At 59.6% G+C, this 25,172-nt stretch overlaps 2 protein-coding genes across 6 annotated transcripts; one reads left to right on the forward strand and one right to left on the reverse strand.

The window, feature by feature from the left end:
* The first annotated feature begins 6,578 nt into the window (after nucleotides 1-6,578).
* On the forward strand, nucleotides 6,579-8,121 carry TRAPPC5 (trafficking protein particle complex subunit 5). Its single transcript, XM_040990379.1, has 3 exons — nucleotides 6,579-6,618; nucleotides 7,231-7,368; nucleotides 7,536-8,121. Exon 3 carries the CDS (start codon nucleotides 7,540-7,542, stop codon nucleotides 8,104-8,106), a length of 567 nt encoding a protein of 188 aa, XP_040846313.1. The 5' UTR covers nucleotides 6,579-6,618; nucleotides 7,231-7,368; nucleotides 7,536-7,539; the 3' UTR covers nucleotides 8,107-8,121.
* Nucleotides 8,122-9,466: 1,345 nt separating this feature from the next.
* On the reverse strand, nucleotides 9,467-16,395 carry FCER2 (Fc fragment of IgE receptor II). Of its 5 annotated transcripts, XM_040990373.1 has the most exons (13): nucleotides 16,307-16,395; nucleotides 15,071-15,162; nucleotides 14,132-14,245; nucleotides 13,814-13,867; nucleotides 13,256-13,318; nucleotides 12,947-13,006; nucleotides 12,741-12,803; nucleotides 12,567-12,629; nucleotides 12,358-12,420; nucleotides 12,146-12,235; nucleotides 10,232-10,383; nucleotides 9,976-10,082; nucleotides 9,467-9,714 (listed from the first exon to the last, which is right to left on the reverse strand). In XM_040990373.1, exons 2-13 carry the CDS (start codon nucleotides 15,090-15,092, stop codon nucleotides 9,510-9,512), a joined length of 1,056 nt encoding a protein of 351 aa, XP_040846307.1. In that variant the 5' UTR covers nucleotides 15,093-15,162; nucleotides 16,307-16,395; the 3' UTR covers nucleotides 9,467-9,509. The 5 variants fall into 5 exon arrangements, with proteins under 5 accessions (XP_040846307.1, XP_040846308.1, XP_040846310.1 ...); XM_040990374.1 differs by lacking the exon at nucleotides 12,567-12,629; XM_040990376.1 differs by lacking the exons at nucleotides 12,358-12,420; nucleotides 12,567-12,629.
* Nucleotides 16,396-25,172: the final 8,777 nt, after the last annotated feature.

Raw genomic sequence — 25,172 nt, forward strand, 5'->3', positions numbered from 1 at the left:
GAGCCGTCCTCCCCGGGCCTGCTGGGTTTCGGGGGCCGCTTCCTTCGGGGTGAGTAGACCGAGGGGGGGAGGCCTCCGGGACTGGGCAGGTCCGGGGCCCACCCGCCACCTTCATGGGGCGGTGAATGGGATTTGGGAGGGGCGCGACCTTGGGCCTGGGTTATTTAAACCTCCAGCTGCCTCCTGGCAGCTGGTGGGTCTCAGGACGGGGCGTCTCATGCCTGGATCCCGGACGGCCGCCATGGGCACATGGTGAGCCGTCCTCCCCGGGCCTGCTGGGTTTCGGGGGCCGCTTCCTTCGGGGTGAGTAGACCGAGGGGGGAGGCCTCCGGGACTGGGCAGGTCCGGGGCCCACCCGCCACCTTCATGGGGCGGTGAATGGGATTTGGGAGGGGCGCGACCTTGGGCCTGGGTTATTTAAACCTCCAGCTGCCTCCTGGCAGCTGGTGGGTCTCAGGACGGGGCGTCTCATGCCTGGATCCCGGACGGCCGCCATGGGCACATGGTGAGCCGTCCTCCCCGGGCCTGCTGGGTTTCGGGGGCCGCTTCCTTCGGGGTGAGTAGACCGAGGGGGGGAGGCCTCCGGGACTGGGCAGGTCCGGGGCCCACCCGCCACCTTCATGGGGCGGTGAATGGGATTTGGGAGGGGCGCGACCTTGGGCCTGGGTTATTTAAACCTCCAGCTGCCTCCTGGCAGCTGGTGGGTCTCAGGACGGGGCGTCTCATGCCTGGATCCCGGACGGCCGCCATGGGCACATGGTGAGCCGTCCTCCCCGGGCCTGCTGGGTTTCGGGGGCCGCTTCCTTCGGGGTGAGTAGACCGAGGGGGGGAGGCCTCCGGGACTGGGCAGGTCCGGGGCCCACCCGCCACCTTCATGGGGCGGTGAATGGGATTTGGGAGGGGCGCGACCTTGGGCCTGGGTTATTTAAACCTCCAGCTGCCTCCTGGCAGCTGGTGGGTCTCAGGACGGGGCGTCTCATGCCTGGATCCCGGACGGCCGCCATGGGCACATGGTGAGCCGTCCTCCCCGGGCCTGCTGGGTTTCGGGGGCCGCTTCCTTCGGGGTGAGTAGACCGAGGGGGGGAGGCCTCCGGGACTGGGCAGGTCCGGGGCCCACCCGCCGCCTTCATGGGGCGGTGAATGGGATTTGGGAGGGGCGCGACCTTGGGCCTGGGTTATTTAAACCTCCAGCTGCCTCCTGGCAGCTGGTGGGTCTCAGGACGGGGCGTCTCATGCCTGGATCCCGGACGGCCGCCATGGGCACATGGTGAGCCGTCCTCCCCGGGCGGCCAGTGCGCCATTGGTGCCAGGCTCCGCCTGCTGGCCGCCCGGCTGGGGAGCTCTGGGGATTTGGTTCTTTGAGTTGCTGCTTAATTAGCTCCAGGTTGAACCCATTGTGCTTCTTGGACCTGAAAGAGGCAGTAACTCTTCCTTAGCAAAACTTGTAATCACTAATAATTCTGAGCACCAAATACCAGTCATGCAGAAGCTATGGCTTGGGGCTTGCCCTGCACAAGTAGCTCCAACAGTTGGCCAATGTGTCAACTGGTAATGGAACAGAGTAGATTAGGCACGACTGAGCAAACCTTAGCCCACAAGTAAAACTAGAAACCAGGAGGGAGCAGAGGTCATGCCGAGCTAGGCTCTTGTACCTGCTGGTCTGTGGGAGCCTGGGACGCTAAGCCACAGTGTCTAAGGCAGAGTTCGGGACAGGGGAGGGGTTGTGCCAAGCTGAGTCAGAGCATCCATTGGCAGGCATGTGATCTATGCCTGGGAACGGACCCGGTTGGGGAGCAAAGGGGACAACCCTAGCTGGGCTGAGGTTCCCACCAAGAGGCGCGTGGCCTGGAAGGGGGCTGCGTTCTGATCTGGAAACAGTTGTAGTCTCCCTTGGCACAAGTGTGGACTGGGATTGGATGCACCGAACTGGGCCGGACCCCGACTCCCCCTGGTGTTCTGGAGGACCAGGGCAGATGTGGGATGGACTAGGCAGGGTCTCAAACCCCTACTGAGCCATGTGTGAGCCATACGTGGGTATGGACAAACCATGGCTGGGCTGGAACATCCAACAGCAAGAACCAGATTGGGTTGAAGGCCAGTCAGGAAAAGCCACAGTTCCTGCTATGACAGGAGGTGGACTGAGTAGGGTTGGCTCATGGACCCACTGGTAAGCGTGAAACCTGGCATTGGGAGAGGTTCTGATGGAGGAGCCTGGGCAACTCCTCTGGCAGGACACAGACCCAGCAGGTAAACGCAAGAAACATGATAGGAAACAGCCCAGAAAAGGCCATGGAAACCTACCCACTGGCATACAGTTGGCAGACGTGGGGGCAAGACCAGGCTGAATCTGTCCACATCATCCACTGGCAAATCCAGGCACCAGTGTGGGTCGACCCAGGGTCGGTCGCAACAAAGACTAGTGCACATTATGGAATGCCGAGGTGAGGTTGCCTGTACCAGAAGGGACCGCAGCGCCCAACCAGCCTGAGAACAAGCAAGGAAGTGGGCAGAGCTGGCAGGGGAATAAGGGAGGGTTCCTTTGCTGGACAGCTACTTCCGCAGGAGAGCATGGGCTGGGATGGGGGCAGACCAGACTAGGCAGAGCTACCACACCTGTGCGCCTCATGTGGACTAGATCAGGGAAAAGCCAGGCTGGGCGGATTATTCCTACTGGTGCAAACAAAATTAAAGTGGGCGAGGTTTGTTTGGGCAGCATCAACTGGAATCTGGGAGTGGGAGAGGCCTGGGAGGGAAATAGTGGGCTCATCCCTCTTGGGTTACCACTTCCACGGGAGGACATAAAACTAAGACAGCGGCTGGGGTGGAATGGGATGTGGGACAGACTGGATTACTGCTACACTTACTGGCAAACCAGGGTAGGGGGTGGGCCTGGTTGGGGTTATTGTGGGTCGCTCCAACCTAGGCTACAGCTCCCGCTGGTTTATGTGAGGGCCAAGTATGTGCTGGGCAGAACCAGACTGGACTGCAACACCCATTGGCTCCAGTGGAAGACGGGAGTGAAAACAGAACCAACCCAGGAATTGCAACCACCAGCTGATTGGAGCGATGGACGGTGCCAGGCCCTGTACTTGTTAGCACATACAAGAAGTTTCTTTGGAGATCTTCCTAATCTAAATGCTGGACTCAGAACCATAACAAAGAAAAGAGAGAAGACAGAACGGGTCAACCAACCATCTAAGCTATGATGGACTATGTCAATCAGTGGATTTTTCAAAGACCTCATAGTGCTTGGAGCGGCAAGATTGACAGCGATTCATAACTGTTGCAATATCAAAACCACTTGAGCAAGAACCTCAGAGCATGCCCTACACCCGGGACTTGGGGAGGGTGGGAAATTGGGTGGGCCTTCTCCCTTAATACCCCCCTTTTAAACATGAAGGTAACAATATGGAAAACATATTAGTATTATCCACTTTCCTGTAGCCCTTGAACCTTCTTACCCTAATTAACTATGTAAAGAATGTCAAAATAAAATTTATTAATAAAAAAAAAAAAACTATCAAGTTGCTAGTTTTAGTGAATCTATTTAGGATTATTTTTGAGAATTTCTAGGAAGAAGATTATAGTAGAAATCTATAGCTTAAACAGCCATACAGGAAGAAAAACTAGAAATATAGGCAAGTTAATATTAAAACCAGTGTAAGACACAAAACACAAGGAGGGCTAACTACTTAACGGTTAAAACTGCAACTGGTGCCAAACTGCGTCCACAAGAAATAGCAACTACAGGCTGTCACCAGGCTGTTCGAGAACAATCTTTACTCAACACACCTGCTTACCTTCCTGGAAATGTAACCACATGTATAAACAAAGAAAAATGTTCTTTTGCAATAATCTATTGTATAGAAGCTGATGCCTTGCTTTTGCAAAATGCACTCAGATACAACTGCCTTGAGTTGTCATGTCTGTTTGTCACTCGCCGAAACCCGTCGGACTGATTGCTCCCGGCCGAGCCCGTCCGTCGCACCTGGCCGCACACAAGCACGCGGGGAGACTGGGACTGCACGGTGTGGGCAGCGCCTGCGTCATGGATGCAGGTTAGCGAGGATGACGGCGATGGAAGAAGAGACGGTGGAGCTGATGGCCACCCCACAACCTTTGCCCTCTGCCCTCCTCGCTGATTGGGAAGAGGGAGCTGTGGGGTGACGCGACAGCCCCAGACGGACGCTGCCTCGGTGCCCTAGTGGCTGTATAAGACCATCATGAGGGCCCAGCGCGATGGCGCAGTGGTTAAGGTCCTCGCCTTGCACGCTCTGGGATCCCATATGGGCGCTGGTTCTAATCCCGGCAGCTCCACTTCCCTTCCAGCTCCCTGCCTGTGGCCTGGGAAAGCAGTGGAGGACGGCCCAAAGCCTTGGGACCCTGTGCACCCTCATGGGGAGACCAGGAAGAGGCTCCTGGCTTCGGATCGGCATAGCATCGGCTGTTGCGCTCACTTGGGGAGTGACTCATCGGACGGAGGATCTTCTCCTCTGTATATCCGCCTTTCCAATAAAAATAAAATCAATCTTAAAAAAAAAAAAGACCATCATGAGCCTTTTGCTCTGTGTCGCCCTGTCCACTTGGTCCTGCTGAAACATGAGTGTGAGGAAGGGGGTACCCGGGGTTGGGGTGGGAAGAAGCAGGCTCCCCCCCCCGCCCAGTACGCACACCAAGCCTGCTCCCCGAAGGGGGCATCCACTGGGGCCCTGCTAAGGCCTCCCTGCCCCTTCCTGAGCAGATTCCCAGATGTCCAAGCACCTGCTGGACCTGCGGATGTATGTTTGGAATGGTGAGCAGAGGAGGGTGAGGGAGAGAGGGGCAGGTAGGCAGGGAGGGCCGGAGGCTGCAGGGCAGGTGAGTGGCTGCCACGCCCCCACGCTGGCCACGCCTCCACACCAGCCACATCTCATGAGGATCACGACCCCACGCCGGCCATGCCTCCACACCAGCCACATCATCCCATGACCATCACAACCCCACGTCGGCCATGCCTCCACACCAGCCACATCCCATGACCATCACGACCCCACGCCGGCCACGCCTCCACACCAGCCACATCCCATGACCATCACGACCCCACGCCGGCCACGCCTCCACACCAGCCACATCATCCCATGACCATCACAACCCCACGTCGGCCATGCCCATACCCATCAGCCACATCCCATGACCATCACGACCCCACGCCGGCCATGCCCATACCCATCAGCCACATCCCATGACCATCACGACCCCACGTCGGCCATGCCTCCACACCAGCCACATCCCATGACCATCACGACCCCACGCCGGCCACGCCTCCACACCAGCCACATCCCATGACGATCACGACCCCACGCTGGCCACGCCTCCACACCAGCCACATCCCATGAGGATCACGACCCCACGCCGGCCACGCCTCCACACCAGCCACATCCCATGACCATCACGACCCCACGTCGGCCACGCCTCCACACCAGCCACATCCCATGAGGATCACGACCCCACGCCGGCCATGCCCATACCGATCAGCCACATCCCATGACCATCACGACCCCACGTCGGCCATGCCCATACCGATCAGCCACATTCAAAGGTGACCGCACCCCTGACTCAGCCACACCCAATACTGACCACGTCCTCACGGACCAGGCGCTCAGCACCAACCTCGCCTCCATGCTGACCACAGCCCACTTTCCCTCCCGGGTCCCCCCACTTTCCCTCAGGGGTCCCCCACTTTCCCTCGGGGTCCCTCCACTTTCCCTCGGGGTCCCCCCACTTTCCCTCGGGGTCCCCTCACTTTCCCTCCGGGGTCCCTCCACTTTCCCTCAGGGGTCCCCTCAATTTCCCTCAGGGGTCCCCCACTTTCCCTCCGGAGTCCCCCCACTTTCCCTCGGGGTCCCCTCAATTTCCCTCAGGGGTCCCCTCAATTTCCCTCAGGGGTCCCCCACTTTCCCTCCGGAGTCCCCCACTTTCCCTCGGGGTCCCCTCACTTTATCTCGGGGTCCCCTCACTTTCCCTCAGGGGTCCCCCACTTTCCCTCAGGGGTCCCCCTCGAGCCAGCAGGGTCCCTCCACTTTCCCTCAGGGGTCCCCTCAATTTCCCTCAGGGGTCCCCTCACTTTCCCTCCGGGGTCCCTCCACTTTCCCTCCGGGGTCCCCCTCGAGCCAGCAGGGTCCCTCCACTTTCCCTCAGGGGTCCCCTCAATTTCCCTCAGGGGTCCCCTCAATTTCCCTCAGGGGTCCCCCACTTTCCCTCAGGGGTCCCACTCGAGCCAGCAGGGTCCCCCCACTTTCCCTCAGGGGTCCCCTCACTTTCCCTCGGGGTCCCCTCACTTTATCTCGGGGTCCCCTCAATTTCCCTCCGGGGTCCCCCTCGAGCCAGCAGGGTCCCCCCAGGAGCCAGCGGGTCCCCCCACTTACCCTCGGGGTCCCCCCACTTACCCTCGGCGTCCCCCACTTACCCTCGGCGTCCCCCACTTTCCCTCCCGGTCAGGACGCTCCCTGAGCCGGCGCAGCGCGCGCGCGCCCCCTCGCGTTCGCTTCCCGTCATCCCCTCCCGCCGCGCGCCTGCGCACTTCCGCGCCGGGCACGACGCCGTAAAGCACCTCGGCGGAACCGCCGGCCGCGGTTGCAGGTAAGAGCTGACCTCCCACCCGGGACCTTACGGGGGGCTCCCGTACCCGAACCCCGGAAAACCTGGTGCTTGAGCGCCTTGGCCTCGGTGGCCACGACCCCCGGTTCCATGCACGGCTGGGAATCGCTGGGGAGAGCGAGCCCCTCCGCCGGCCCCGGCCCGCTCCCCTCGGGGCGCTGCGTGTATGTTGGGGGGACTCGGGTCACCCCCATTTACCTGCAGCCCGGCAGAGCCTGCGTCTCCACTCCTTCCACTTGCACCTGGCCTGTTCTGGGCCTTGTCTGCGGTGGGGCTGAACCCCAGGGGTCCCCCCCACCGACCCTCCACCCTGGACGCCCACCTGGCTGGAGCCTGCGTGATCCAGCTGGGTCCTCCTCGCGCAGTGGACACACCTGTCCACCAAGCCCCCTTCCCGCTCCCCATCACCTCCGCGTCTCCCCACCCCCCGTCTAGGCCTTTAATCTTCGTTAAGCTCCTATCCCACCTCTGTCCTCTTGTCCCCGGCTGCCCTGATGGGCACTGCAGGCGCCCCTGGTGCCACCCTGGTGCCCGTCGCCCCTGGTGCCACCCCCGTCGCCCCTCGTCGCCTCAAGCGTTCTCTGACTCCCGCAGGTGACAGGCAAGGGCGCAATGAGTCTGCTTTGCTGACCTACGGTGACCTGGAACGCCGGGGTTGGGGTGCTTAGCTGGTGTGGTTAACCCCACTTTCCGGTCCCCTCTGGTCCCTCCCCACGCTGCCCGCCCAAAGTGGTGAGTCTGGCCTTCCCGCATGCAGGTTAAGGAAGAGGGGTGGGTGGCAAGGCCTTTTTCCCCTCCTCCCCGGGGACACCCTCACTGCCCGGGTTCCCCTGCTGCGTACCCCCGGGGATGGGGTGGAGGGGTGGACACCCACGCGCGCGCGCGCCTCTCCTGCGCAGGGCGATGGAGGCGCGCTTCACGCGCGGGAAGTCGGCGCTGCTGGAACGCGCCCTGACGCGGCCACGCACCGAGGTCAGCCTGAGCGCCTTCGCGCTGCTCTTCTCTGAGCTGGTACAGCATTGCCAGAGCCGCGTGTTCTCCGTGGCCGAGCTGCAGGCGCGTCTGGCCGCCCTGGGTCGCCACGTGGGCGCGCGCGTGCTGGACGCGCTGGTGGCGCGCGAGAAGGGCGCGCGGCGCGAGACCAAGGTGCTGGGCGCCCTGCTGTTCGTCAAGGGCGCCGTGTGGAAGGCGCTCTTCGGCAAGGAGGCCGACAAGCTGGAGCAGGCCAACGACGACGCACGTACCTTCTACATCATCGAACGCGAGCCCCTGATCAACACTTACATCTCCGTGCCCAAGGAGAACAGCACGCTCAACTGTGCCAGCTTCACGGCGGGCATCGTGGAGGCCGTGCTCACCCATAGCGGCTTCCCCGCCAAGGTCACGGCGCACTGGCACAAGGGCACCACACTCATGATCAAATTCGAGGAGGCCGTGATCGCCCGGGACCGGGCCCTGGAAGGCCGTTGATAAAGGATCGTACTTTACCCTCAGCTATCCCGATATGGGCAGGCGTGTCCGTGTCTTGTGTGCGTTGGGGGGAGCGTGGCCGGGATCATGGCACAGCACCCATGCGTACTTGGGAAGGAGGGGGAGGGGAGAGGGCAGCACTGGCGGGTCGGAGAGGCTGTGTGCGGGCAGGTGGGAGGACCCTGCTGAAGACAGACTTCCTCGGGGTGAGGGGACCCCACCACCTGACAGGCGCGGGGCGGGGGTGCGTAGCCGGGAGGCTGTGGCCCCCGCTTGGCTTGGGAACTGCTGTCTAATGCAGCCAGCAGGGGAGCCCTAGACCAAGACCACCCCGGAGCACCTCCTGTTCTGCAGAATCGCCTGGAGAAGTTCCCCCAGCCCCATAGCTGTGCTTGTGCCGGAGTTAGGGGTTTGCGGATAAGCTCTCCCCCACCCCACCCCACCCCCGCACAGACCAGAGATGGCTTCTTAAAGGGAACGCACTGGAGGGACCCAGGGACCCAGTTCTATGAGACAGCTGCCACCTGCCCGGCTCACTGCCCCAGATACTCAGGCTGGGAACCTGGTAGCAATTCCAGGCAGATCTTGGAGCAGGGACACTGCCCCCCCCCCAGACGGGATGTCCTCGTGCGGGCTGCAGGTGTCTCGAATGCTTGGCAAAGATACGGAAACGTGCTTTCACGCATCAGGCTGCTTGCCCACGTCTGTGCCCGCAGCCCAGTCTCTACAGGCGAGACCACGGGAGGGCCCTCCCCACAGACGGGGGCAGGGGGAACGGGAGGCGTCGCACCCGCTGTTTGGGACGTCTCTCCATCCCTCCTTTCCAGCCACTTCTAGAATTGTTGGAGCTGGTTGAGGGGCTTTCCGGGGAAACTTCTGGAAGGTTGGAGGGAAGCTGGGACTCGAAGAACTGTAGCAGCATCCCCATACCCCGCCCAAGCAGGTTGAAGTGGGTGGGGGGGGAGACTAAGTGAGACAGGCGAGCCGGGCCTCTCCCAAGGAAACAGGCAAAAGGCCACTTTAAGTTCATTTATTGAAAAGGTGCTGACATCTTCCACCTGCTGATTTGCTTCCTAAAAGCCTACAGCAGGCAGGGGTGGGACCGGGCTAGAGTCAGGATCTCATCCGGGTCTCCCACATGGGTGGGTGGGTGGGTGGGTGGGATGCAACTTCCTGCCTTTCTTCCCCCCCACCCCGGGGTGTGCACAAGAAGGGAGCTGGAGTGAGGTGTGGAGTGGGGAAGGCCTCAAAAACATTGGAGGTGGAGGGAGGGGGTGTCGTCCCTTGCAGGGCTGGGTTGTTGGGGTGGGGTTGGGTCAATCAGCTGGGACGTTGGGCTGGGCTGGGCTGGGCTGGGCTGGGCTGGGTGGAGGAGCGGGGCAGCCCTCAGAATGCCACTGTTTTTAGCGGGGCTCTGTGGCCTGGAGTGGCTGAGAGGTGGCCACGGTAGCAACGGCAGCGGTGGGCGGCCCACAGGTGGCCAGGCGCTCACACACCCAGGCGTCCAGGCGGCTGCGGCAAAAGGCGTCGTTCCAGTGCCCGGATCCCAGCATCATCACGCAGTCCTCACCCTGGCCTCCGTTATTGGGCTCCCCGGGGGACCAGTTGCTGCAAGAGCCAAGCGCATGGCAAGGGGTGGGGATGAGGGCCAGGACCAGGGGCCCCCTTCCCCCAAAGCGTAGGCACATCCTTGTGTGTGTTGGGGGCCACCCCCAGGACCCTCACGCTACAGAGAGCTCCTGAACCCCAACCAAGGTCTCCTACATCCCAGGGTACCTACCCTCCTTCCCTCCACCGGGAGCCCTGAGCGCTTCCGCCATGGGACTCGTGCAGGGAACACCTGGTACCCCGGTCTCCACGCCCCCTCACCTATAATCCAGTGGTCTCCCATCCATCCAAATGAACTCCCCCTCCCTGTCGAGATCGCGTAAGCCAATCCAGGAACCCCTCATGCTGACGCGTTGGGTCAGGAAGTCCTGGGGGGCGCGGGGGAGAGGCAGGACAGGGTGGGGCTGAAGGACCTGGGGACCCCTGTGCCCAGGCCTGCCACCCCACCCCACCCCACCCCGCCACCGGGGAGGTTTCCCAGGAGCTGGTGCGCCTGCTCCAGCCTGAGGCCACATACCTGCTCCTCCTGGCTATGGATGCTGACCAGCCGTCCCTGCAGGTGGTCGCAGGCGAACCGGGCTTGGACCCACTGCTTGGATTCCTCTCCGAAGTAATAGCACTTGTGTTGGAAGGAGATCCAGTTCTCCGGGCACGTGTTGCACGAGGAACCTGCGGAGGCACGTGGAGGGGGGCGGTGTGGGCAAGGGTGGGACGGAGTGTCCCTTCTGGGGTTCACCTCCTGAGCCCCAGCTGGCCACACACCCTGAGCCCGGAAAATGAACTCACTGCTGACGCACCCTCGCCACCACCCCACCAATCCCCTTGGTCGTCATCCCTGTCAGCGGATCCACAGTCACTGTCCCTGCCAGGAGACTTCAAAAAACTTGTGTACAGAAGCTTTTTTTAATTTATAGTTTTTCCATAATGCACCTTGTCCATGAAATTTTGGAAGTCTCCACGTGAAGTCATGGTTGGGCAACGCTTTGGTCACCAGTAACCCACGGTGTCACCAACACCCTCACCAGATTAGCACCAGGAACTCTGGCATGTTCAGGTTCAAGAACACGTCAGCCACATGTGGCCACGATCCCTCATGGGCAGGAGTGGCCGTGTGGCTGTCACCTTCACCATGGGCGCCCTGAAGTGAGCAGGACCTCGCCTGCCACGTGGTCACACAGGCGCCACACCAGCATAGCCTTTCTCACCAACACCTTCACCCCAAGGCCTTGGGTCAACCTCATGTCAACCATCATAAAACCTACACCACTGGGGATACCTCCACAGTCATCACCACAGACACCTCAGTGACAGGAAGTCACCAACACCTCCACACAGGAAGTACCTCCACCATCACCACACACCTCCATGACAGGAAGTCACCATCACCACACGCCTCCATGACAGGAAGTCACCATCACCACACGCCTCCATGACAGGAAGTCACCATCACCACACACCTCCATGACAGGAAGTCACCATCACCACACACCTCCACATCACCACACGCCTCCATGACAGGAAGTCACCATCACCACACGCCTCCATGACAGGAAGTCACCATCACCACACACCTCCATGACAGGAAGTCACCATCACCACACACCTCCATGACAGGAAGTCACCACCACCACACAACTCTATGACAAGCAGTCACCATAACCGCCACCAACATCAATACCACCATGGCAGGAAATACCTCCACCACCGCCATCAGCTTCCTGGCCAGGAAAGCATAGCCAGTACTCAGTCCTCTCTGAGCCCTTAAGGAAACTTCTGGAATGTTCTGTGACTGTCAAAAATCCATGGGGCTGGATTTTGGAGGAGGACCCGAGAAAGGGTCGAGATGACCCAGAGCCCTCTCTACCCCTCAGGGGCTGCTGTTGGGTTTCCTGTCGGGGTCCCCAGAGCCAAAGCACCTCCCAGGGGATGGGGACTCCACGTCTCTCACGTGGTGGTGACTGCTAGGGCTCCCGCATGCTGCAAGACCCAAAGTCAAGGACAAAGACCAAGCTGGAAAACCCCTGGTTACAGCGACCCGTCTCTGCATCCCATCCCAGGACAGAGATGCTACCGTCCCGTTTCCTATAAACACAACCCTCCTGCTGTCCCCTGCACGGTCTCCCATGGGGCCCGTTGGCTCAGGCAGGAGCCTGCTGAGGACCCTTCCTCGGCTGCCTGGGTTGGAGAAAGTTGAACGACAGTCAGCATCGGAAACCGTGAGAGCTCTGCTGGAACGCACAGTGCCGTGTGCCCATCATCCAGGCCGCTGTCTTGCCCTGCCATGACCTTCCACACACGTGCATGGATGCACCATGGCCTCAAGTCACCCACACACACATGGGCCCACACACCCAGGACCTGGGTGCAGTCCTGCACCATTGTCTGCCTGGTACACACACACACACACACACACACAGGTGCACCTGCTCACCGTCTGCCACGTGCATCTTCATCCAGAGCTTCGCCACTTCCTCCTGCAGTTGCTTCAGCAAATCCGAGGCTGTGCGCTTCTCATTCAAGCCTGGGGTGGAAGTAGGGGTGGGGAGATAGAAGGCTTAGAGCTCAGATTCCACCCTGCAGTCCCACCCCACCACCACCACCCTCAAATCTGGCCCTTCCCCCCCAGCACCTTCCCAGCCTCACTCTGTGACTTGAAGTTGCTCAGATCCTCTTGAAGTCGGTCCAGGTTGTGGGAGAGCCTGGAGTCTGAGCGGACACAAGAGGATGAGGCTGGACTCTCGGGTGTGGGGGCTCCTCGGCGCACACCCCCCCTCCCACGGCTGGGGGACACCCCTTGCCCCTCCTTGCCCGGGGCGACCACCCCCTCACTCCCTTCTCCCATCTCTTCTCACTCTGAGGTGTTATATTCTTTTGCTCAGCTCGGAGCTCCTGCACCACTCGCAGCACGTCGGAGGCTGTTGATGGTGGGAGCAGGGGATGGGGTGGGGTCAGCGAGGAACAAGTCTTGGGGTCTTCAACCCCGTGTCCCACCTACCCTCCTCCCCCTAGGACCTTCCCAGCCTCACTCTGTGACTTGAAGTTGCTCAGATCCTCTTGAAGTCGGTCCAGGTTGTGGGAGAGCTTGGAGTCTGAGGGGACACAAGAGGATGAGGCTGGACTCTTGGGTGTGGGGGCTCCTCGGCGCACCCCCCCTCCCGTGGCTGGGGGACACTCCTGCCTCTCCTTGCCCACGGCGACCACCCCTTCACCCCTTTCTCTCATCTCTTCTCACCCTGAGGCGTTATATTCTGCTCAGCTCGGAGCCTCTGCATCACTCGCAGCACCTCGGAGGCTGTTGATGGAAGCAGGGGACGGGGTGGGGTCAGCGGTGAACAAGTCCTGGGGGCCCTCAACCCCGTGTCCCCCTCATCCACCCTTGGTCACTCGGGCTGGTTTCTCCAGGGCCACCCGCTCAGGTTCCAGTTCACGGAGTAACAGCAGGATGGGCAGGTGATTGGCTGATCTTAACTTTGGGTGCCCAGCCCCTCGCGCCCCATTCCCTGAGACTGTGATGGGGCGAGGAGAGGGGAAGGGGCCTCACCATCAGATCTCTGGGCCGCCCGTTCGCCCTGGTACCTTTGCAGATCCTTGGAAACCTGGGAGACTGAGATAGCAAGGCAGGGATAGCTTCTTGAGCATGCTTCCGGGCAGGTCCTTGAATCTGGCCTGGCCACAAACACAAGAGGACCACCCCCATCCCCCCCCCATCATCTAGCCTCAACAGCTGCAGCTCTCTGTATTTTTTGGGGGGGGCATGGGGAACCAGAAATACAGGGAGAGACAGGCCCAGAGGGTGTCTGGGGTGAATATACGGACCGCCCCCCATCCCCTTGCATCCAGAAGTGAACAGAAGTGCAACCCGCTGGTGGCTAAATTCATGCCCATGTCACAGTCGGGCACGTCATCCAATCAGAAGCCACTTCTCCAGGCCTGGGGAGGGGCAGTAACGCAGGACGATGCTCAGCTCCTTGGGGCTGGGTTGGGGGGCGGTGCACCAAGACATAGCAGGGGGCGGGGGCGTGTGGTCTTCTGACAGCGGGCAGAAGCTAAACAAGAACCAGGTACCTGAACTCTGCCTGCACCCCCAGCCCCCACATACCATTGCGGGTCACAGATTCTTCCAGCTGTTTTATACTCCTTAGAGTATCCCAGTCTAGGATGGAGGGGCAAGAAAAGGCATGGGGAATTTGTTGAGGGCCCCCACCCCGGCTGCCCCTCACCCCACCCTATCTTGTACCCAGGGCAAGGAAGAGGTGGAGGCTTTGGCTGGGGGAAGGGGAGGAGGCAGGGATGTTAGGCAGGGTGGTATGGGGTGGGGCTGGCATGGCTGCACTGACCAGGCGGGGACAGAGGGGACAGGAGGTGTTGCAGGAGGGACCCAGAGGGATTCGTGGGCTGGGCAGGGGGTTGTCCTCACGCCATAGAAGCAGCAGCGCCAGCAGCCCAGCCCACAGGGCGGTGGTGAGCAGGCCCACGAGCGCCAGCCGTGTGTCCCGGTTGCAGCATCGCTTTCTGGTATAGTCGGAGAATCCTGCAGGTGCTGGGTGGGGAGAGGACCACAGGAGAGTGAGGCAGTAAGACCACCTTGCCTCTCACTCGGCACCCACCTTGGCCCGCTCTGCCTCTCTCACCTTCATCCAGACAGCTCCATCTGTCACAGTCCATCCCCCCAACCTCGGCCCACTGTCTGTCCCTTTTTGAACTTCTACCACAGGCACGTTGCCATCCTGAAGACCAGAACCTGGGGCCCGGGGTTGTGGGCAGGGGGGTGCCGAGACCTGCTCTCCCCCACTGGTGCTGGGCCCCCAACCTGGATTAACCACTCCATGATGCCTACCTCCAGCCCCCGCGTTCCCTCCAGACCCCCCACCCCAGCCCCTGGAGTCCTGGTCTTTCCCTTTTACTTGAGCCATTGCCCTAATGGTCAGCATTGTCCCCGAGTCCCAGGCCTCACCACCCTACGGCAGTTAGGACCCGCAGAACTGTGCTGGGCCCCCTGCCCTCACCCTGACTTTGAGCATCCATCAGCCTCAATTGCACCAGCTGTGCGTCCCACTCCGCTGGGCCTTGGAATCCGGGGCTCCCAGTGCGCCAGCCAGCCAGAGCCCCTTTCTCGGTTTGGGCAGTGGTGAGTCAGAGGAAGGAGGGGCCCCTGGTTCCTCCTCCCACCTGGTGCTGGGCCAGGAAGACTGATAATTGGGGTGCCCCTCCCTAGCCCACACCCCCTGACCTTTCTCAAAAATTCACCCAACTTTCCATGGAAGGACTTGGGGAAACCCCCTCCAGTCCTAGGAGGAGAGCCTAGAGGTCAGGGACCTGGTCGGGGTCCAGGGGGCGCACCAGCGGGTCCACCTACCTGAGTATTGATGCTCCTCCATGGTTGTCCTATTTGGTTGCTCTTGAAAACAGAGAGCTCACTTCCTACCACGTCACGGCTCTGGTTGAGATCTGGGTTTTTAACAAGGTTGGTTAGGGTTACAAACGGGAGGGCTCAGGACGGCATCCGGGACCTATAAGGAGGGGACCTCGGAAAGCTGGCGGGCTGCTCGGAATTGCACAAGTGTTGGTCTGTATCCTCTATCGGAAGTCCTGGGTTCGAGTCTCAGCTCTGTCCGTTTCCTGTTGTATGGACGCCGCCCCCCCCCCCCCGGGAGGGCTCAGGTGGTTCAGTCCTTGCCACCCACACAAAGGACCTAATTGGAGTTCTGGGTGCATCGCTTGGGTCTGATCCAGCTTCAACTGGAGGTATGAGCTAACACATTGGGGAGTTCTCTTTCTCGCCCCCTTCCCTCCCCACCCCATTTTCTATGCGACTAGGGCTCTCGGCCTCAAATGAAAAAGTGGAGCTCAGGGTTGGCGTGATGGCTCAACAGGCTAACCCTTCAGCTGACAGCACTGGCATCTTACACGGGCACCTGCTTATGTCCCGGCTGCTCCGCTTCCCATCCAGCTCCCTGCTCGTGGCCTGGGAAAGCAGTCGAGGACGGCCCAAAGCCTTGGGGACCCTGCACCCGCGTGGGAGACCTGGAAGAGGCTCCTGGCTTCAGATCAGCTCAGCTCCGGCTGTTGTGGCAACCAGCTAGAGCTAGGTTCTTCCGGGTCTCGCATGCAGGTGCAGGGTCCCAAGGCTTTGGTCCGTCCTCCACTGCTTTCCCAGGCCACAGGCAGGGAGCTGAGTGGGAAGTGGGGCTGCCGGGTTTACAACCAGTGCCCATATAGGATCCTGGCGCATTCAAGGAGAGGACTTTAGCCGCTAAGCCACCATGCCAGGCCCAATCTTTTTGTTTGTTTGTTTAATTGAGCTTATTTTGGTGGGAAAAAAAAAAAAAACCCTTTGAGATCCATAGTCGTCTGTGTCACTTATAACAAGCATTTTCCGTCATCTTTCTGAAGATTCCTACCAGCCGTGGGCTTCTCCAGCCTTTGGCAGCAGGATGGCTTTAGCTCAGTGACAGTGGGTGACTGAACTAGCCATCCCTGAATGGGCAGACACCTGCCCGCTTTCCCCACGCTGCTCACTCCCCTGCCTGTGCAGCCCCCCAACACACACACACACACACCCCAAGGACACTGTCCACACGCATGCACTCACTTGGCTGTGCAGGTTGTCCGTGACTCCTGGGCCAGCTGGGGGAGGATCCTGAGTGGCTGTGGAGGCGTTGCAGGGCGACTGGAGCCGCTTCTGTCTGCACCCACTTATTTCTGGGTCACAGCACCACGCACGTCCGCTGGGGGAAATCCCCATTATAATTATCCACGGGTCTTGTGTGGGCAAACCCGGGAGGCCGCAGGTCCCCCGGGGGTGGTGAGCCATAGCCACCGCTGGCTTCAACCTGACCCGGGAGGCTAGGGAGGGCAAGAAGAGGTGAGAAAGAGAAGGAAGGCCACGGGAGCATATAGTCCAGTCCCGCCTTGCTGGCTTTATCCAGAAGCGCCATGCTTGGCTGGCACCTTCAGGACATCCTCCTATGAGACTTGGCACCTGCACCCTTGGAATACCCTAGTGCCACCCTAGGGGTGACAGCTCTGAGAGCCCACAGAGAGGGTCATCCGTTCACCTGAAGTCACACAGCTGCCCAGTGATGGAGCCGGGCCAGTGCAGGCCAACCCTAAAGCGTGTCTCCGAACGCCTCTGCATCCTTGGCTGGGGTAACATTCTCCTCTCAGGGTCATGACCCTGGAGGGACTGTCCGCTTGCACTGGAAGACATGGCCTGGGTCGTCCCCATGCAGGACCAAGTTCTTTTGATTTATTTATTTATTGGAAAGGCAGATCTACAGAGAGGAGGAGAGACAGAGAGGAAGATCTTCCATCCGATGATTCACTCCCCAAGTGAGTGCAACGGCCGATGCTATGCCAATCCGAAGCCAGGAGCCAGGAACCTCTTCCGGGTCTCCCACACACGGGTGCAGGGTCCCAAAGCTTTGGGCCGTCCTCCACTGCTTTCCCAGGCCACAGGCAGGGAGCTGGATGGGAAGTGGAGCAGCCGGGATTAGAACCAGCACCCATATGGGATCCTGGTGCGTTCAAGGCGAGGACTTTAGCTGCTAGGCCACGGCGCCAGGCCTAGGACCAAGTTCAAGGCTACAGCTGAACAGCTGTCCCCCCACCATGACAATGGAGCACTTTGGCGGTGCCACTGCACCATGGTAATCACCACACTGCACCATCCGCCGCTCTGGATCCACGGGACCCTGCGACGTGTCCGCTGGCTGAGTGATGCTTGCTCACCCTGATTCTCCCAGCGTCCCCCTCAAGTCTCGTTCCGGGCCAGTGAGGGTCCCCAGGCGTGCCTGGCAAAATGGCCAAGGTTGGAAGACGGGGTGGTCAGGTGAGTATTGGGAGAGGCCCCTAGGGGCCTGCTGAGGGGGATCAGCGGACAGAGGGAGGCCTCGTAGGGGTGGGACTGAGCGATGACGCTGCTCTGAGGACCAGAAGGAAAACCCTGGAAGGCAACAGGTAGGGCTTGGAGGGGAGGTGTCAACAGGGACCAAGCAGGTGCAGCCAGGGGCGTCCTGGCAGAGGGGAGCTGTCACCTGGCCGGGGTGGGAGGCTGGCCTGGGGACTGGTGAGAAGCAGGCTGGTGATGGAAGGACCCCCAACTCCTGAATACATCTCCCCAATACCCCATGGTCTCTCCAGAGCTGGGTCCCTGCTGAGACAAGACCATGTTCTGGGGGACCCCCGCCCCCACTGCTTTCTCCTCTGCCCACCACATCTCTAGTACATTTTTGGGGAAAAAAAAAAAAAACAGGAAACGGTGCGGATGTGGGCTTAGATCGGAAGGTGCCAGTTCTGCTTTTAGGAGGTCCCTAGGGCCGGGCTTCATTTGCCACCCATCCTGTGTCCTGAATTCATAAGAACAAGGTGGTGGTGGCCCCGTAAGATCCCCAGCTTCACCCCAGGCCCCCCGCCCCGTGAGGCTCCAGGCCTCAGCCACCCCAGGGTCCCACACTAAGCACAGCACCTCAACACCCAGGGCAGTGTCGCGACCTCCCTTCTCTCTCTCCCTCCGCACCCCAGAGCCCACCCCCAACCACCTCCCCGCCCAGGGCTGGGGGCTTACCCTGCGTCTGTGACTTCCTGGGTTCTGCTTATATGGAGAGGGGTGGGGGAAGGAGTAGCTGGCTTGTCAAACCCAGGAGGGCTTCCAGGAAGAGGAGGCCGATTTATGTATTCAGTTTTGAACAGGTCTACAGGTATCTTTTTTTAAAAAAATTATTTCATTTGACAATCTTTACATAGTTGATTAGGGCACAGCGGGTCAGGGGCTACAGGAAAGTGAGTAAGACCATTGTTTCCACATTATTGGGTTTTTCTTCCCCCCTGTATCTGGGGTAAAGAGGGAAATAAAGGAAGAAGCTCCCCCACCCAGCCTCCCACCCATCCCAGGTCCTCGACGTGGGGCACGCTCCGAGGGTCCTGCTCGAGTGGTTTTGATAGTTCAACAGTTCTGAATTGCTGCCAGCCTCGCCATTCCAAGCACTGGTTGACATAGTCCACCTTAGAGTCCCTGTTCGCCCAGATTTTCACTGCCAACACATGGCTGGGTAGTTGATTGATTTGTTCTGTCCTCTGTCGTGGTGCCAGGTGCCCTCTGCAGGTTCCGATGGGCTGCCCTATCCTCCATGAGCACCTGGGTGTTCTGTCCACTGCTCCGTCTGAGCCTCTGAGGAGGCTCGGCTCTGGTACTTGCACTCCGTGGTCAGACCATGGAACCTGCACTTCTCTGCATGGTTGGGGTTCTGAGTCTGGCAGTTCAGTTGGAGGGATCCCCAAAGAAACTTCATCTGAGGTGATCCCAGACCAGATTCTTGTGTGTGCATGCCAGCACAGGGTCTGGCACAGTCCCTCGCCCCGATCAGCTGGTGGTTGCAAGTGCTGGGTCAGTTCTGTTTGCAGCCCTGTCTTACACATGAACCCAATGGGTGGGGCCCGGCGGCGTGGCCTAAGGCTAAAGTCCTCACCATTGAACACTCCGGGATCCCATGTGGGCGCCGGTTCGAATCCCGGCAGCTCCGCTTCCCATCCAGCTCCCTGCCTGTGGCCTGGGAAAGCAGTGGAGGACGGCCCAAAGCCTTGGGACCTGCACCCGCGTGGGAGACCCAGAAAGAAGCTCCTGGCTCCTGGCTTTGGATCGGTATAGCATCGGCCGTTGCAGTCACTTGGGGAGTGAATCATCGGATGGAAGATCTTCCTCTCTGTCTCTCCTCCTCTCTGTATATCTGGCTTTGTAATAAAAATAAATCTTAAAAAAAAAAAAAGAACCAATAGGTATTGCAGTCCAGCCTGATTCTGCTCAGCATACACTCGAGGCCTGCCTATTTATTTATTTATTTATTTATTTATGTTCCTTCAATGGATACATGGTAGTTGCGTGTGCCAGGTTCAGTGGGCAACTTTAAGTATATGGGGCCAGTGCGATAGTTCGACTGGCTAATACACCACCTTGCACCACTGGCATCCCATAGGGGCATGGCATCGTGTCCCTGGCTGCTCTGCTTCCCATCCAGCTCCCTGCCTGTGGCCTGGGAAAGCAGTCGAAGACAGTACAAAACCGTGGGATCCTGCACCCGCGTGGGAGACCCAGAAGAAGCTCCTGGCTCCTGGCTTTGGATGGGCGCAGCTCCAGCTCTTTGTGGCCACTTGGGGAGTGAAGCAGCAGATGGAAGATCTTTCTCTCTGGAAATCTCTATTCCAAATAGAAATAACTAGAAGAAGAAGCAGCTGAAATCTATCACTGGGCTTCTCCACGCACATGGCATGCCCACACTGCGCGCTAGAGGGCATGGCGTCCGAAGCCCTGGGAGCCAGCAGGTGGTGGGCCAAACGCTTGTGTCCCTATCACCTATAAGGGAGACCCAGATGGAGCTCCTGGCTCCTGGCTGTGCCTGGCCCAGCCCTGCCTGTTGTGGACATTTTGGGGAATGAACCAGTGAATGGAAGATCTCTCGCTTGCTGGCTCTGCTTTTCGAAGAAAATCAAAATTGAAAAGGCATGGTACAGCTGCAGAGAGGGAAGGAGCCCATCCGGTTGGCTGGGGTTACAAAGACACGCAAGGAGGAAGGCATTACGGCCACCGTGTGCACGGAGCATGCCCAGGCCTGTGCCACCCTCAGCATCCCCCATCCATTGGCATCCTGGTACCCCCCCCCACTCCGACTCCACTTCCCATCTGCCCAGGTCGGTGGGGAGGCGGGCTCCTGGGGGCTCCAGAGGGCCCTTCTAAGCTGTGTCCCACTGTGTGTGTGTGTGTGCGTGTGTGTCCATTGCCCAGCTCCCGGCTCTGCGTGTGAAGACACACGTAGAAGCACGGGATGGCAGGAGAAGATGGCAGGGCATATTGAGTTCAAATCAAGGGGTCCCCACCCCACCCTGCACGGACAAATCCATGCATCTCCCCTCTGCAGACTTGAGCCTGCTGGCTCAGCCAGCCCCGTCCCCTTGGGCACCCCCCGCTGTCCCCACCGAGCCAGGCCCGGGCCGCTGCCTCTGCAGCTCAGTGTCCAGGAGGGCTCCTTGGTCTCCATCCCTCATGGGACCTCCACGCTGGCGGAAGTGGAAATTCTACAGAAGCAGGTGGGGCCCAGTGATCCAGTGAGGTGAGCAAGTGGGGTGACACGCACCATCACCCATGATGGGGCTACACACACACACACACACACACGACAGGCACCCAGCCATGCCAACACTACCTGGGGCAATACAGGTAGTGACACGGCACAGGCCACACACAGACACACAACCACAGCTGGAAGAAGTTCCTGGCTTTGGATCGGCATAGCATCTGCCGTTGCGCTCACTTGGGGAGTGAATCATCGGACGGAAGATCTTCCTCTCTGTCTCTCCTCCTCTCTGTATATCTGGCTTTGTAATAAAAATAAACAAATCTTTTTTTGCTATGCCAGTCTGAAGCCAGGATCTAGGAGCTTCTTCCAGGTCTCCCACACAGGTGCAGGGTCCCAAGGCTTTGGGCCGTCCTCCACTGCTTTCCCAGGCCACAGGCAGGGAGCTGGATGGGAAGTGGGGCTGCCGGGATTAGAACCGGCGCCCATATGGGATCCCAGTGTGTTCAAGGCGAGGACTTTAGCTGCTAAGCCACGCCATTGGGCCCAAATACATCTTTTATTTTTTATATATTTTTTTAAGCTGTAGAAAGGCCCTTAACTAATACCCGTTGCGAAGTCCCTTTGGTGCAGGGCAAGGTCACAGAAGTCATGGATTAAGCTGTCAGCTGTTTCAGGGGGGCAGCGATTTGGCTGGCCCCAGTACCCTAGGAGACAAAGCAGACACACACACAGACACACAGCCAGGAAGCCGGAAGCACAGGTTTCGAACTCTGAGCTCAGCATCTCCCCCCTCCTGTGCCCACTTGAGCAGTCAAGCAGTCATATCTGCCTCCCCCTCAGACCTCCAGCTTAGGACAAGGAGGAAGGAGTCTGAGTCTTTCTAGAAAGGGCTTGCCAAGGGCAGGGGCACCATGCGGCTCACCCCAGCTTCGGGGAGCCCCTGGGAGCTTCCCCCAACTCCTCAGCGTTCCTGGGAAGGAGGCGCTGGGCGGGGGTGGGGGTAGGGGGGATCGGGGATCCGAGGGGGTTTCCTGGAATGGGGGGGTGGGGTGGGAGGGACGGGAGGGTCAGGCTCCTATATCTTAAGGTTGTTTCCTTGGATAGCAGGGTGACCGTGGGGACAGTACAGTCAGGAAGTCCTGATGGGGCTGGGGGAAGGATGCTAAGGTCACCAGGCTGATATTTGCTGACTTGGCTCTGGAACAGGTGGTCACGTGGTGGGATGCGGAGGTGGAAGCAGGGTAAGACACGCTGCTGTAGGTACCTCTCCCACACCCCCATCCCACCCCCGACTGCCAAGGCGTGGAACTTGGCTGGGGAACTGGGGGGGGGGGGGCGTGGACGTGGGAGGGGGCGGTTCCTAAAACAGTTTGTGAATGGGATAAAGAGAACGGAAACTTGGACAGTGGGGTCTCCTGGAGGAGAGGAGCTGAGGGCAGGGCGCCCTGGGGGTGGGCAATGGTGGAAGCTTGAGAAGAACCCCTCCACTGCCTGGTGGTCTTTCACTAAGTAGCCGCTGTGCAGGTCGTCAGCTGCAACACCCCCCACCCCCCGTCCCCACCCACCCAGCCATCCATGACCCCGACCCAGCTCCCTGCTTCCCAAGGAACTGTTCCCATGTGTTTTCATGGTTGTGGCATAAACTCGGCCATCCACAGCTCTGGATCAGACACCCAAGGGAAGATGGTTTGCTTTTCCAGAAGTTTCCATGGCTGACCTCACCCCCGCTCCCCCCACACTCTCTCCTGTCCCTGTCTGCCCTCATCACTTCCTCCTCTGGCGGCAAGGTGGCAGCAAAGCACAGCGTGGGTCCTGGGGACCCTGGGAATTCACCGGGACAATGTGAACAAGTCACCCTTCGTTCTAGAATGTTCTAGAATCTTAGTTCTAGAATCTCCTAAGCTTGCTTTATCATGGCGCGTTCCCTGCGCATTCTTCTGTCCAATCCCTCAATCCATCTCTGTCTCTCTCTCTCTCTCTCTCTCTGAAGCTTATTTAATTGCTTATTTAAGAGGCAGGGAGAAAAAGAATCTTCCATCCGTTGGTTCATCCCCCCCCCCCATTGGTCACAACAGCTACAGCTGGGCCAGGCTGAAGCCAGGAGCCAGGAGCTCTCCCTGGGTCTCCCACACGGTTGGCAGAGACCTACCCACCCCTGGATACCGAGGAATACTCATATATAATTATATGTTAATGAAAAATTAAATATACCTGTCTGTAGTCACAGCTGCTCTACTTCCCATCCAGCTCCCCATTAATGGCCTGGGAAAGCAGCAGAGGACAGACCAAGCGCTTGGGTCCCTGTCACCCCTGTGGGAGACCCGGATGGAGCTCCTGGCTCCTGGCTTCAGCCTGGCCCAGTTCCGGTTGTTACAGCCACTTGGGTAGTGAGTCAGAAGAGGGAAGATCTCTCTCTCTCTCTCTCTCTCTCTCTCTCTGGAACTCTGCCTTTCAAATAAATAAAGCAAATAAAACTAAGATTTAAAAAATATATATATATCAAAGCACCCAGCCCTCCACTACCCACCTACCTTTGCGTCTGAAGTCCCATCTTCTTTTTAGATTTTTAATTTTTATTTTATAAAAAGATTTATTTTTATTGCAAAGTCAGATATACAGAGAGGAGGAGAGACAGAGAGGAAGATCTTCTGCCCGATGATTCACTCCCCAAGTGACCACAACAGCCAGTGCTATGCCAATCCGAAGCCAGGAGCCAGGAACCTCCTTCAGGTCTCCCACGCAGGTGCAGGGTCCCAAGGCTTTGCGCCGTCCTCCACTGCTTTCCCAGGCCACAGGCAGGGAGCTGGATGGGAAGCAGGGCTGCCGGGATTAGAACCGGCGCCCATATGGGATCCTGGTGCATTCAAGGCATCTTGTGCCACGGTCACCAACTCCTCTCCTTGTCTCTGTTCCACTGAAATGGGGAATGGGGTCCCACGCACCCCTCCTCGGGCTGTCATTGCAACATCAGAGTTCTCTGAACCCCAGTCTTTCCCACCCCCATCCCCTCCCCACATGTGCTGCTCCATAAAAACTCGCCTTATCAACCACGCGAGGCTGTGACCATGACTTCCTGTCCTCCTGGGTTATCTGACTCAACTCCCGGCTTCCTGTCCGCCTGCTCCTGAAAATCAGCCTTCCTTGAGCAAGAAGACATCCTTACCCCTCACCCCTCACCCCCTCACCCCCTCACCCCCTCACCCCCTCACCTCCTCACCCCCTCACCTCCTCACCCCTCACCCCAGGTTATCTTGCTGGGGGATGGAGAGGGGAAGAGGAATTCTCCCTAAAGCTTCCAGCGGGAGCCTGGCCGTGGTCACAGCCCGATTTCACCCTGGATGGAAGACCCTGGGAAAAACTCACTCAGGCTCCCAGCCAGTTCCACTGTCAGGAAGCCTGCCAGGGGAGGGGCTCCGGCCACTGCCCGGAGTCCTCAAGCCCTAGAAAAGGGGGTGGTGTGGCTGGCGCCTTGCTCTGCGCTGTGGTGCGGTAGGCTCAGATCCGACTGGGCACCATGCCCTGGGCGCTGGGCTGCCCTGCTCCACCTGCTGCTGACCGCCCGTCCTTCTGCAGAAGCCTGCTCTGTCCAGGGCGAAACCCCGTGACCACAAGGGACTGCACGGAGTGGGATCCTGCAGAGGTCGCCTGCAAGACTCCCTGGCTCAGAGCAGGCTCCACCTCCCATCCCAGCAGGTGTCAGGGGCAGAGCCGGCTCGGAGCAGGCTACACCTCCCATCCCAGCAGGTGTCAGGGGCAGAGCCGGCTCGGAGCAGGCTACACCTCCCATCCCAGCAGGTGAAAGGGGCAGAACCGGCTCGGAGCAGGCTACACCTCCCATCCCAGCAGGTGTCCGGGACACCGGAGGGCCAGGGGGTCCCTGGAGTAGTCAGAAGCCGCTCCCGGGTCGCTAACCAGCAGCATCTCGCGGGGCAGCTAACCAGAGTCAGGAGTCTGGTTGATGTTCTCAAATGTTTAATGCTGTTTCCTCAAACTGCGACACTTGGTCCCCACGAGGGGTGGAGGGTGGGGGAAGGAAGGCCAGAAGGCCGAACAGCTCCACCTGATACGGTGGGCTGGGAGAGAGGAAGGGGCAGCCCCCAGGAGCCAGGGAGTGAGGAGATTTCAGGGGGGGGGGTAGGGGAAGATGGAGATCGGGCGAGGTCTTATGCTGCAGATCCAATCGCAGGGTACAAGCATTGGACTGGGCTGGACAGGGCTGGACTGGGCTAGATTGGGCTGGACTGGGCTGGACAGGGCTGGACAGGGCTGGACTGGGCTGGACTGGGCTGGACAGGGCTGGACAGGGCTGGACTGGGCTGGACTGGGCTAGATTGGGCTGGACTGGGCTGGACAGGGCTGGACTGGGCTGGGCCGGATTGGACTGGACTG

The sequence above is a fragment of the Ochotona curzoniae genome, unplaced genomic scaffold (assembly GCF_017591425.1).
Source record: "Ochotona curzoniae isolate NIBS_2020 unplaced genomic scaffold, NIBS_Ocur_1.0 contig_605, whole genome shotgun sequence".
Lineage (NCBI taxonomy): Eukaryota > Metazoa > Chordata > Mammalia > Lagomorpha > Ochotonidae > Ochotona > Ochotona curzoniae.

What these genes read in the sequence shown, in the direction of transcription:
- TRAPPC5 (XM_040990379.1), top strand. Translation starts at nt 7,540, where the DNA reads ATGGAGGCGCGCTTCACGCGCGGGAAGTCGGCGCTGCTGGAACGCGCC.
- FCER2 (XM_040990373.1), bottom strand. Translation starts at nt 15,092, where the DNA reads ATGGAGGAGCATCAATACTCAG. An exon ending in GGCGCTGCTGCTTCTATGGC is followed by an intron (nt 13,868 to 14,131) that starts GTGAGGACAACC and finishes CCTCCATCCTAG; the next exon opens with ACTGGGATACTCTAAGGAGT. An exon ending in GCAGAATATAACGCCTCAGG is followed by an intron (nt 12,804 to 12,946) that starts GTGAGAAGAGAT and finishes GTGTCCCCTCAG; the next exon opens with ACTCCAAGCTCTCCCACAAC.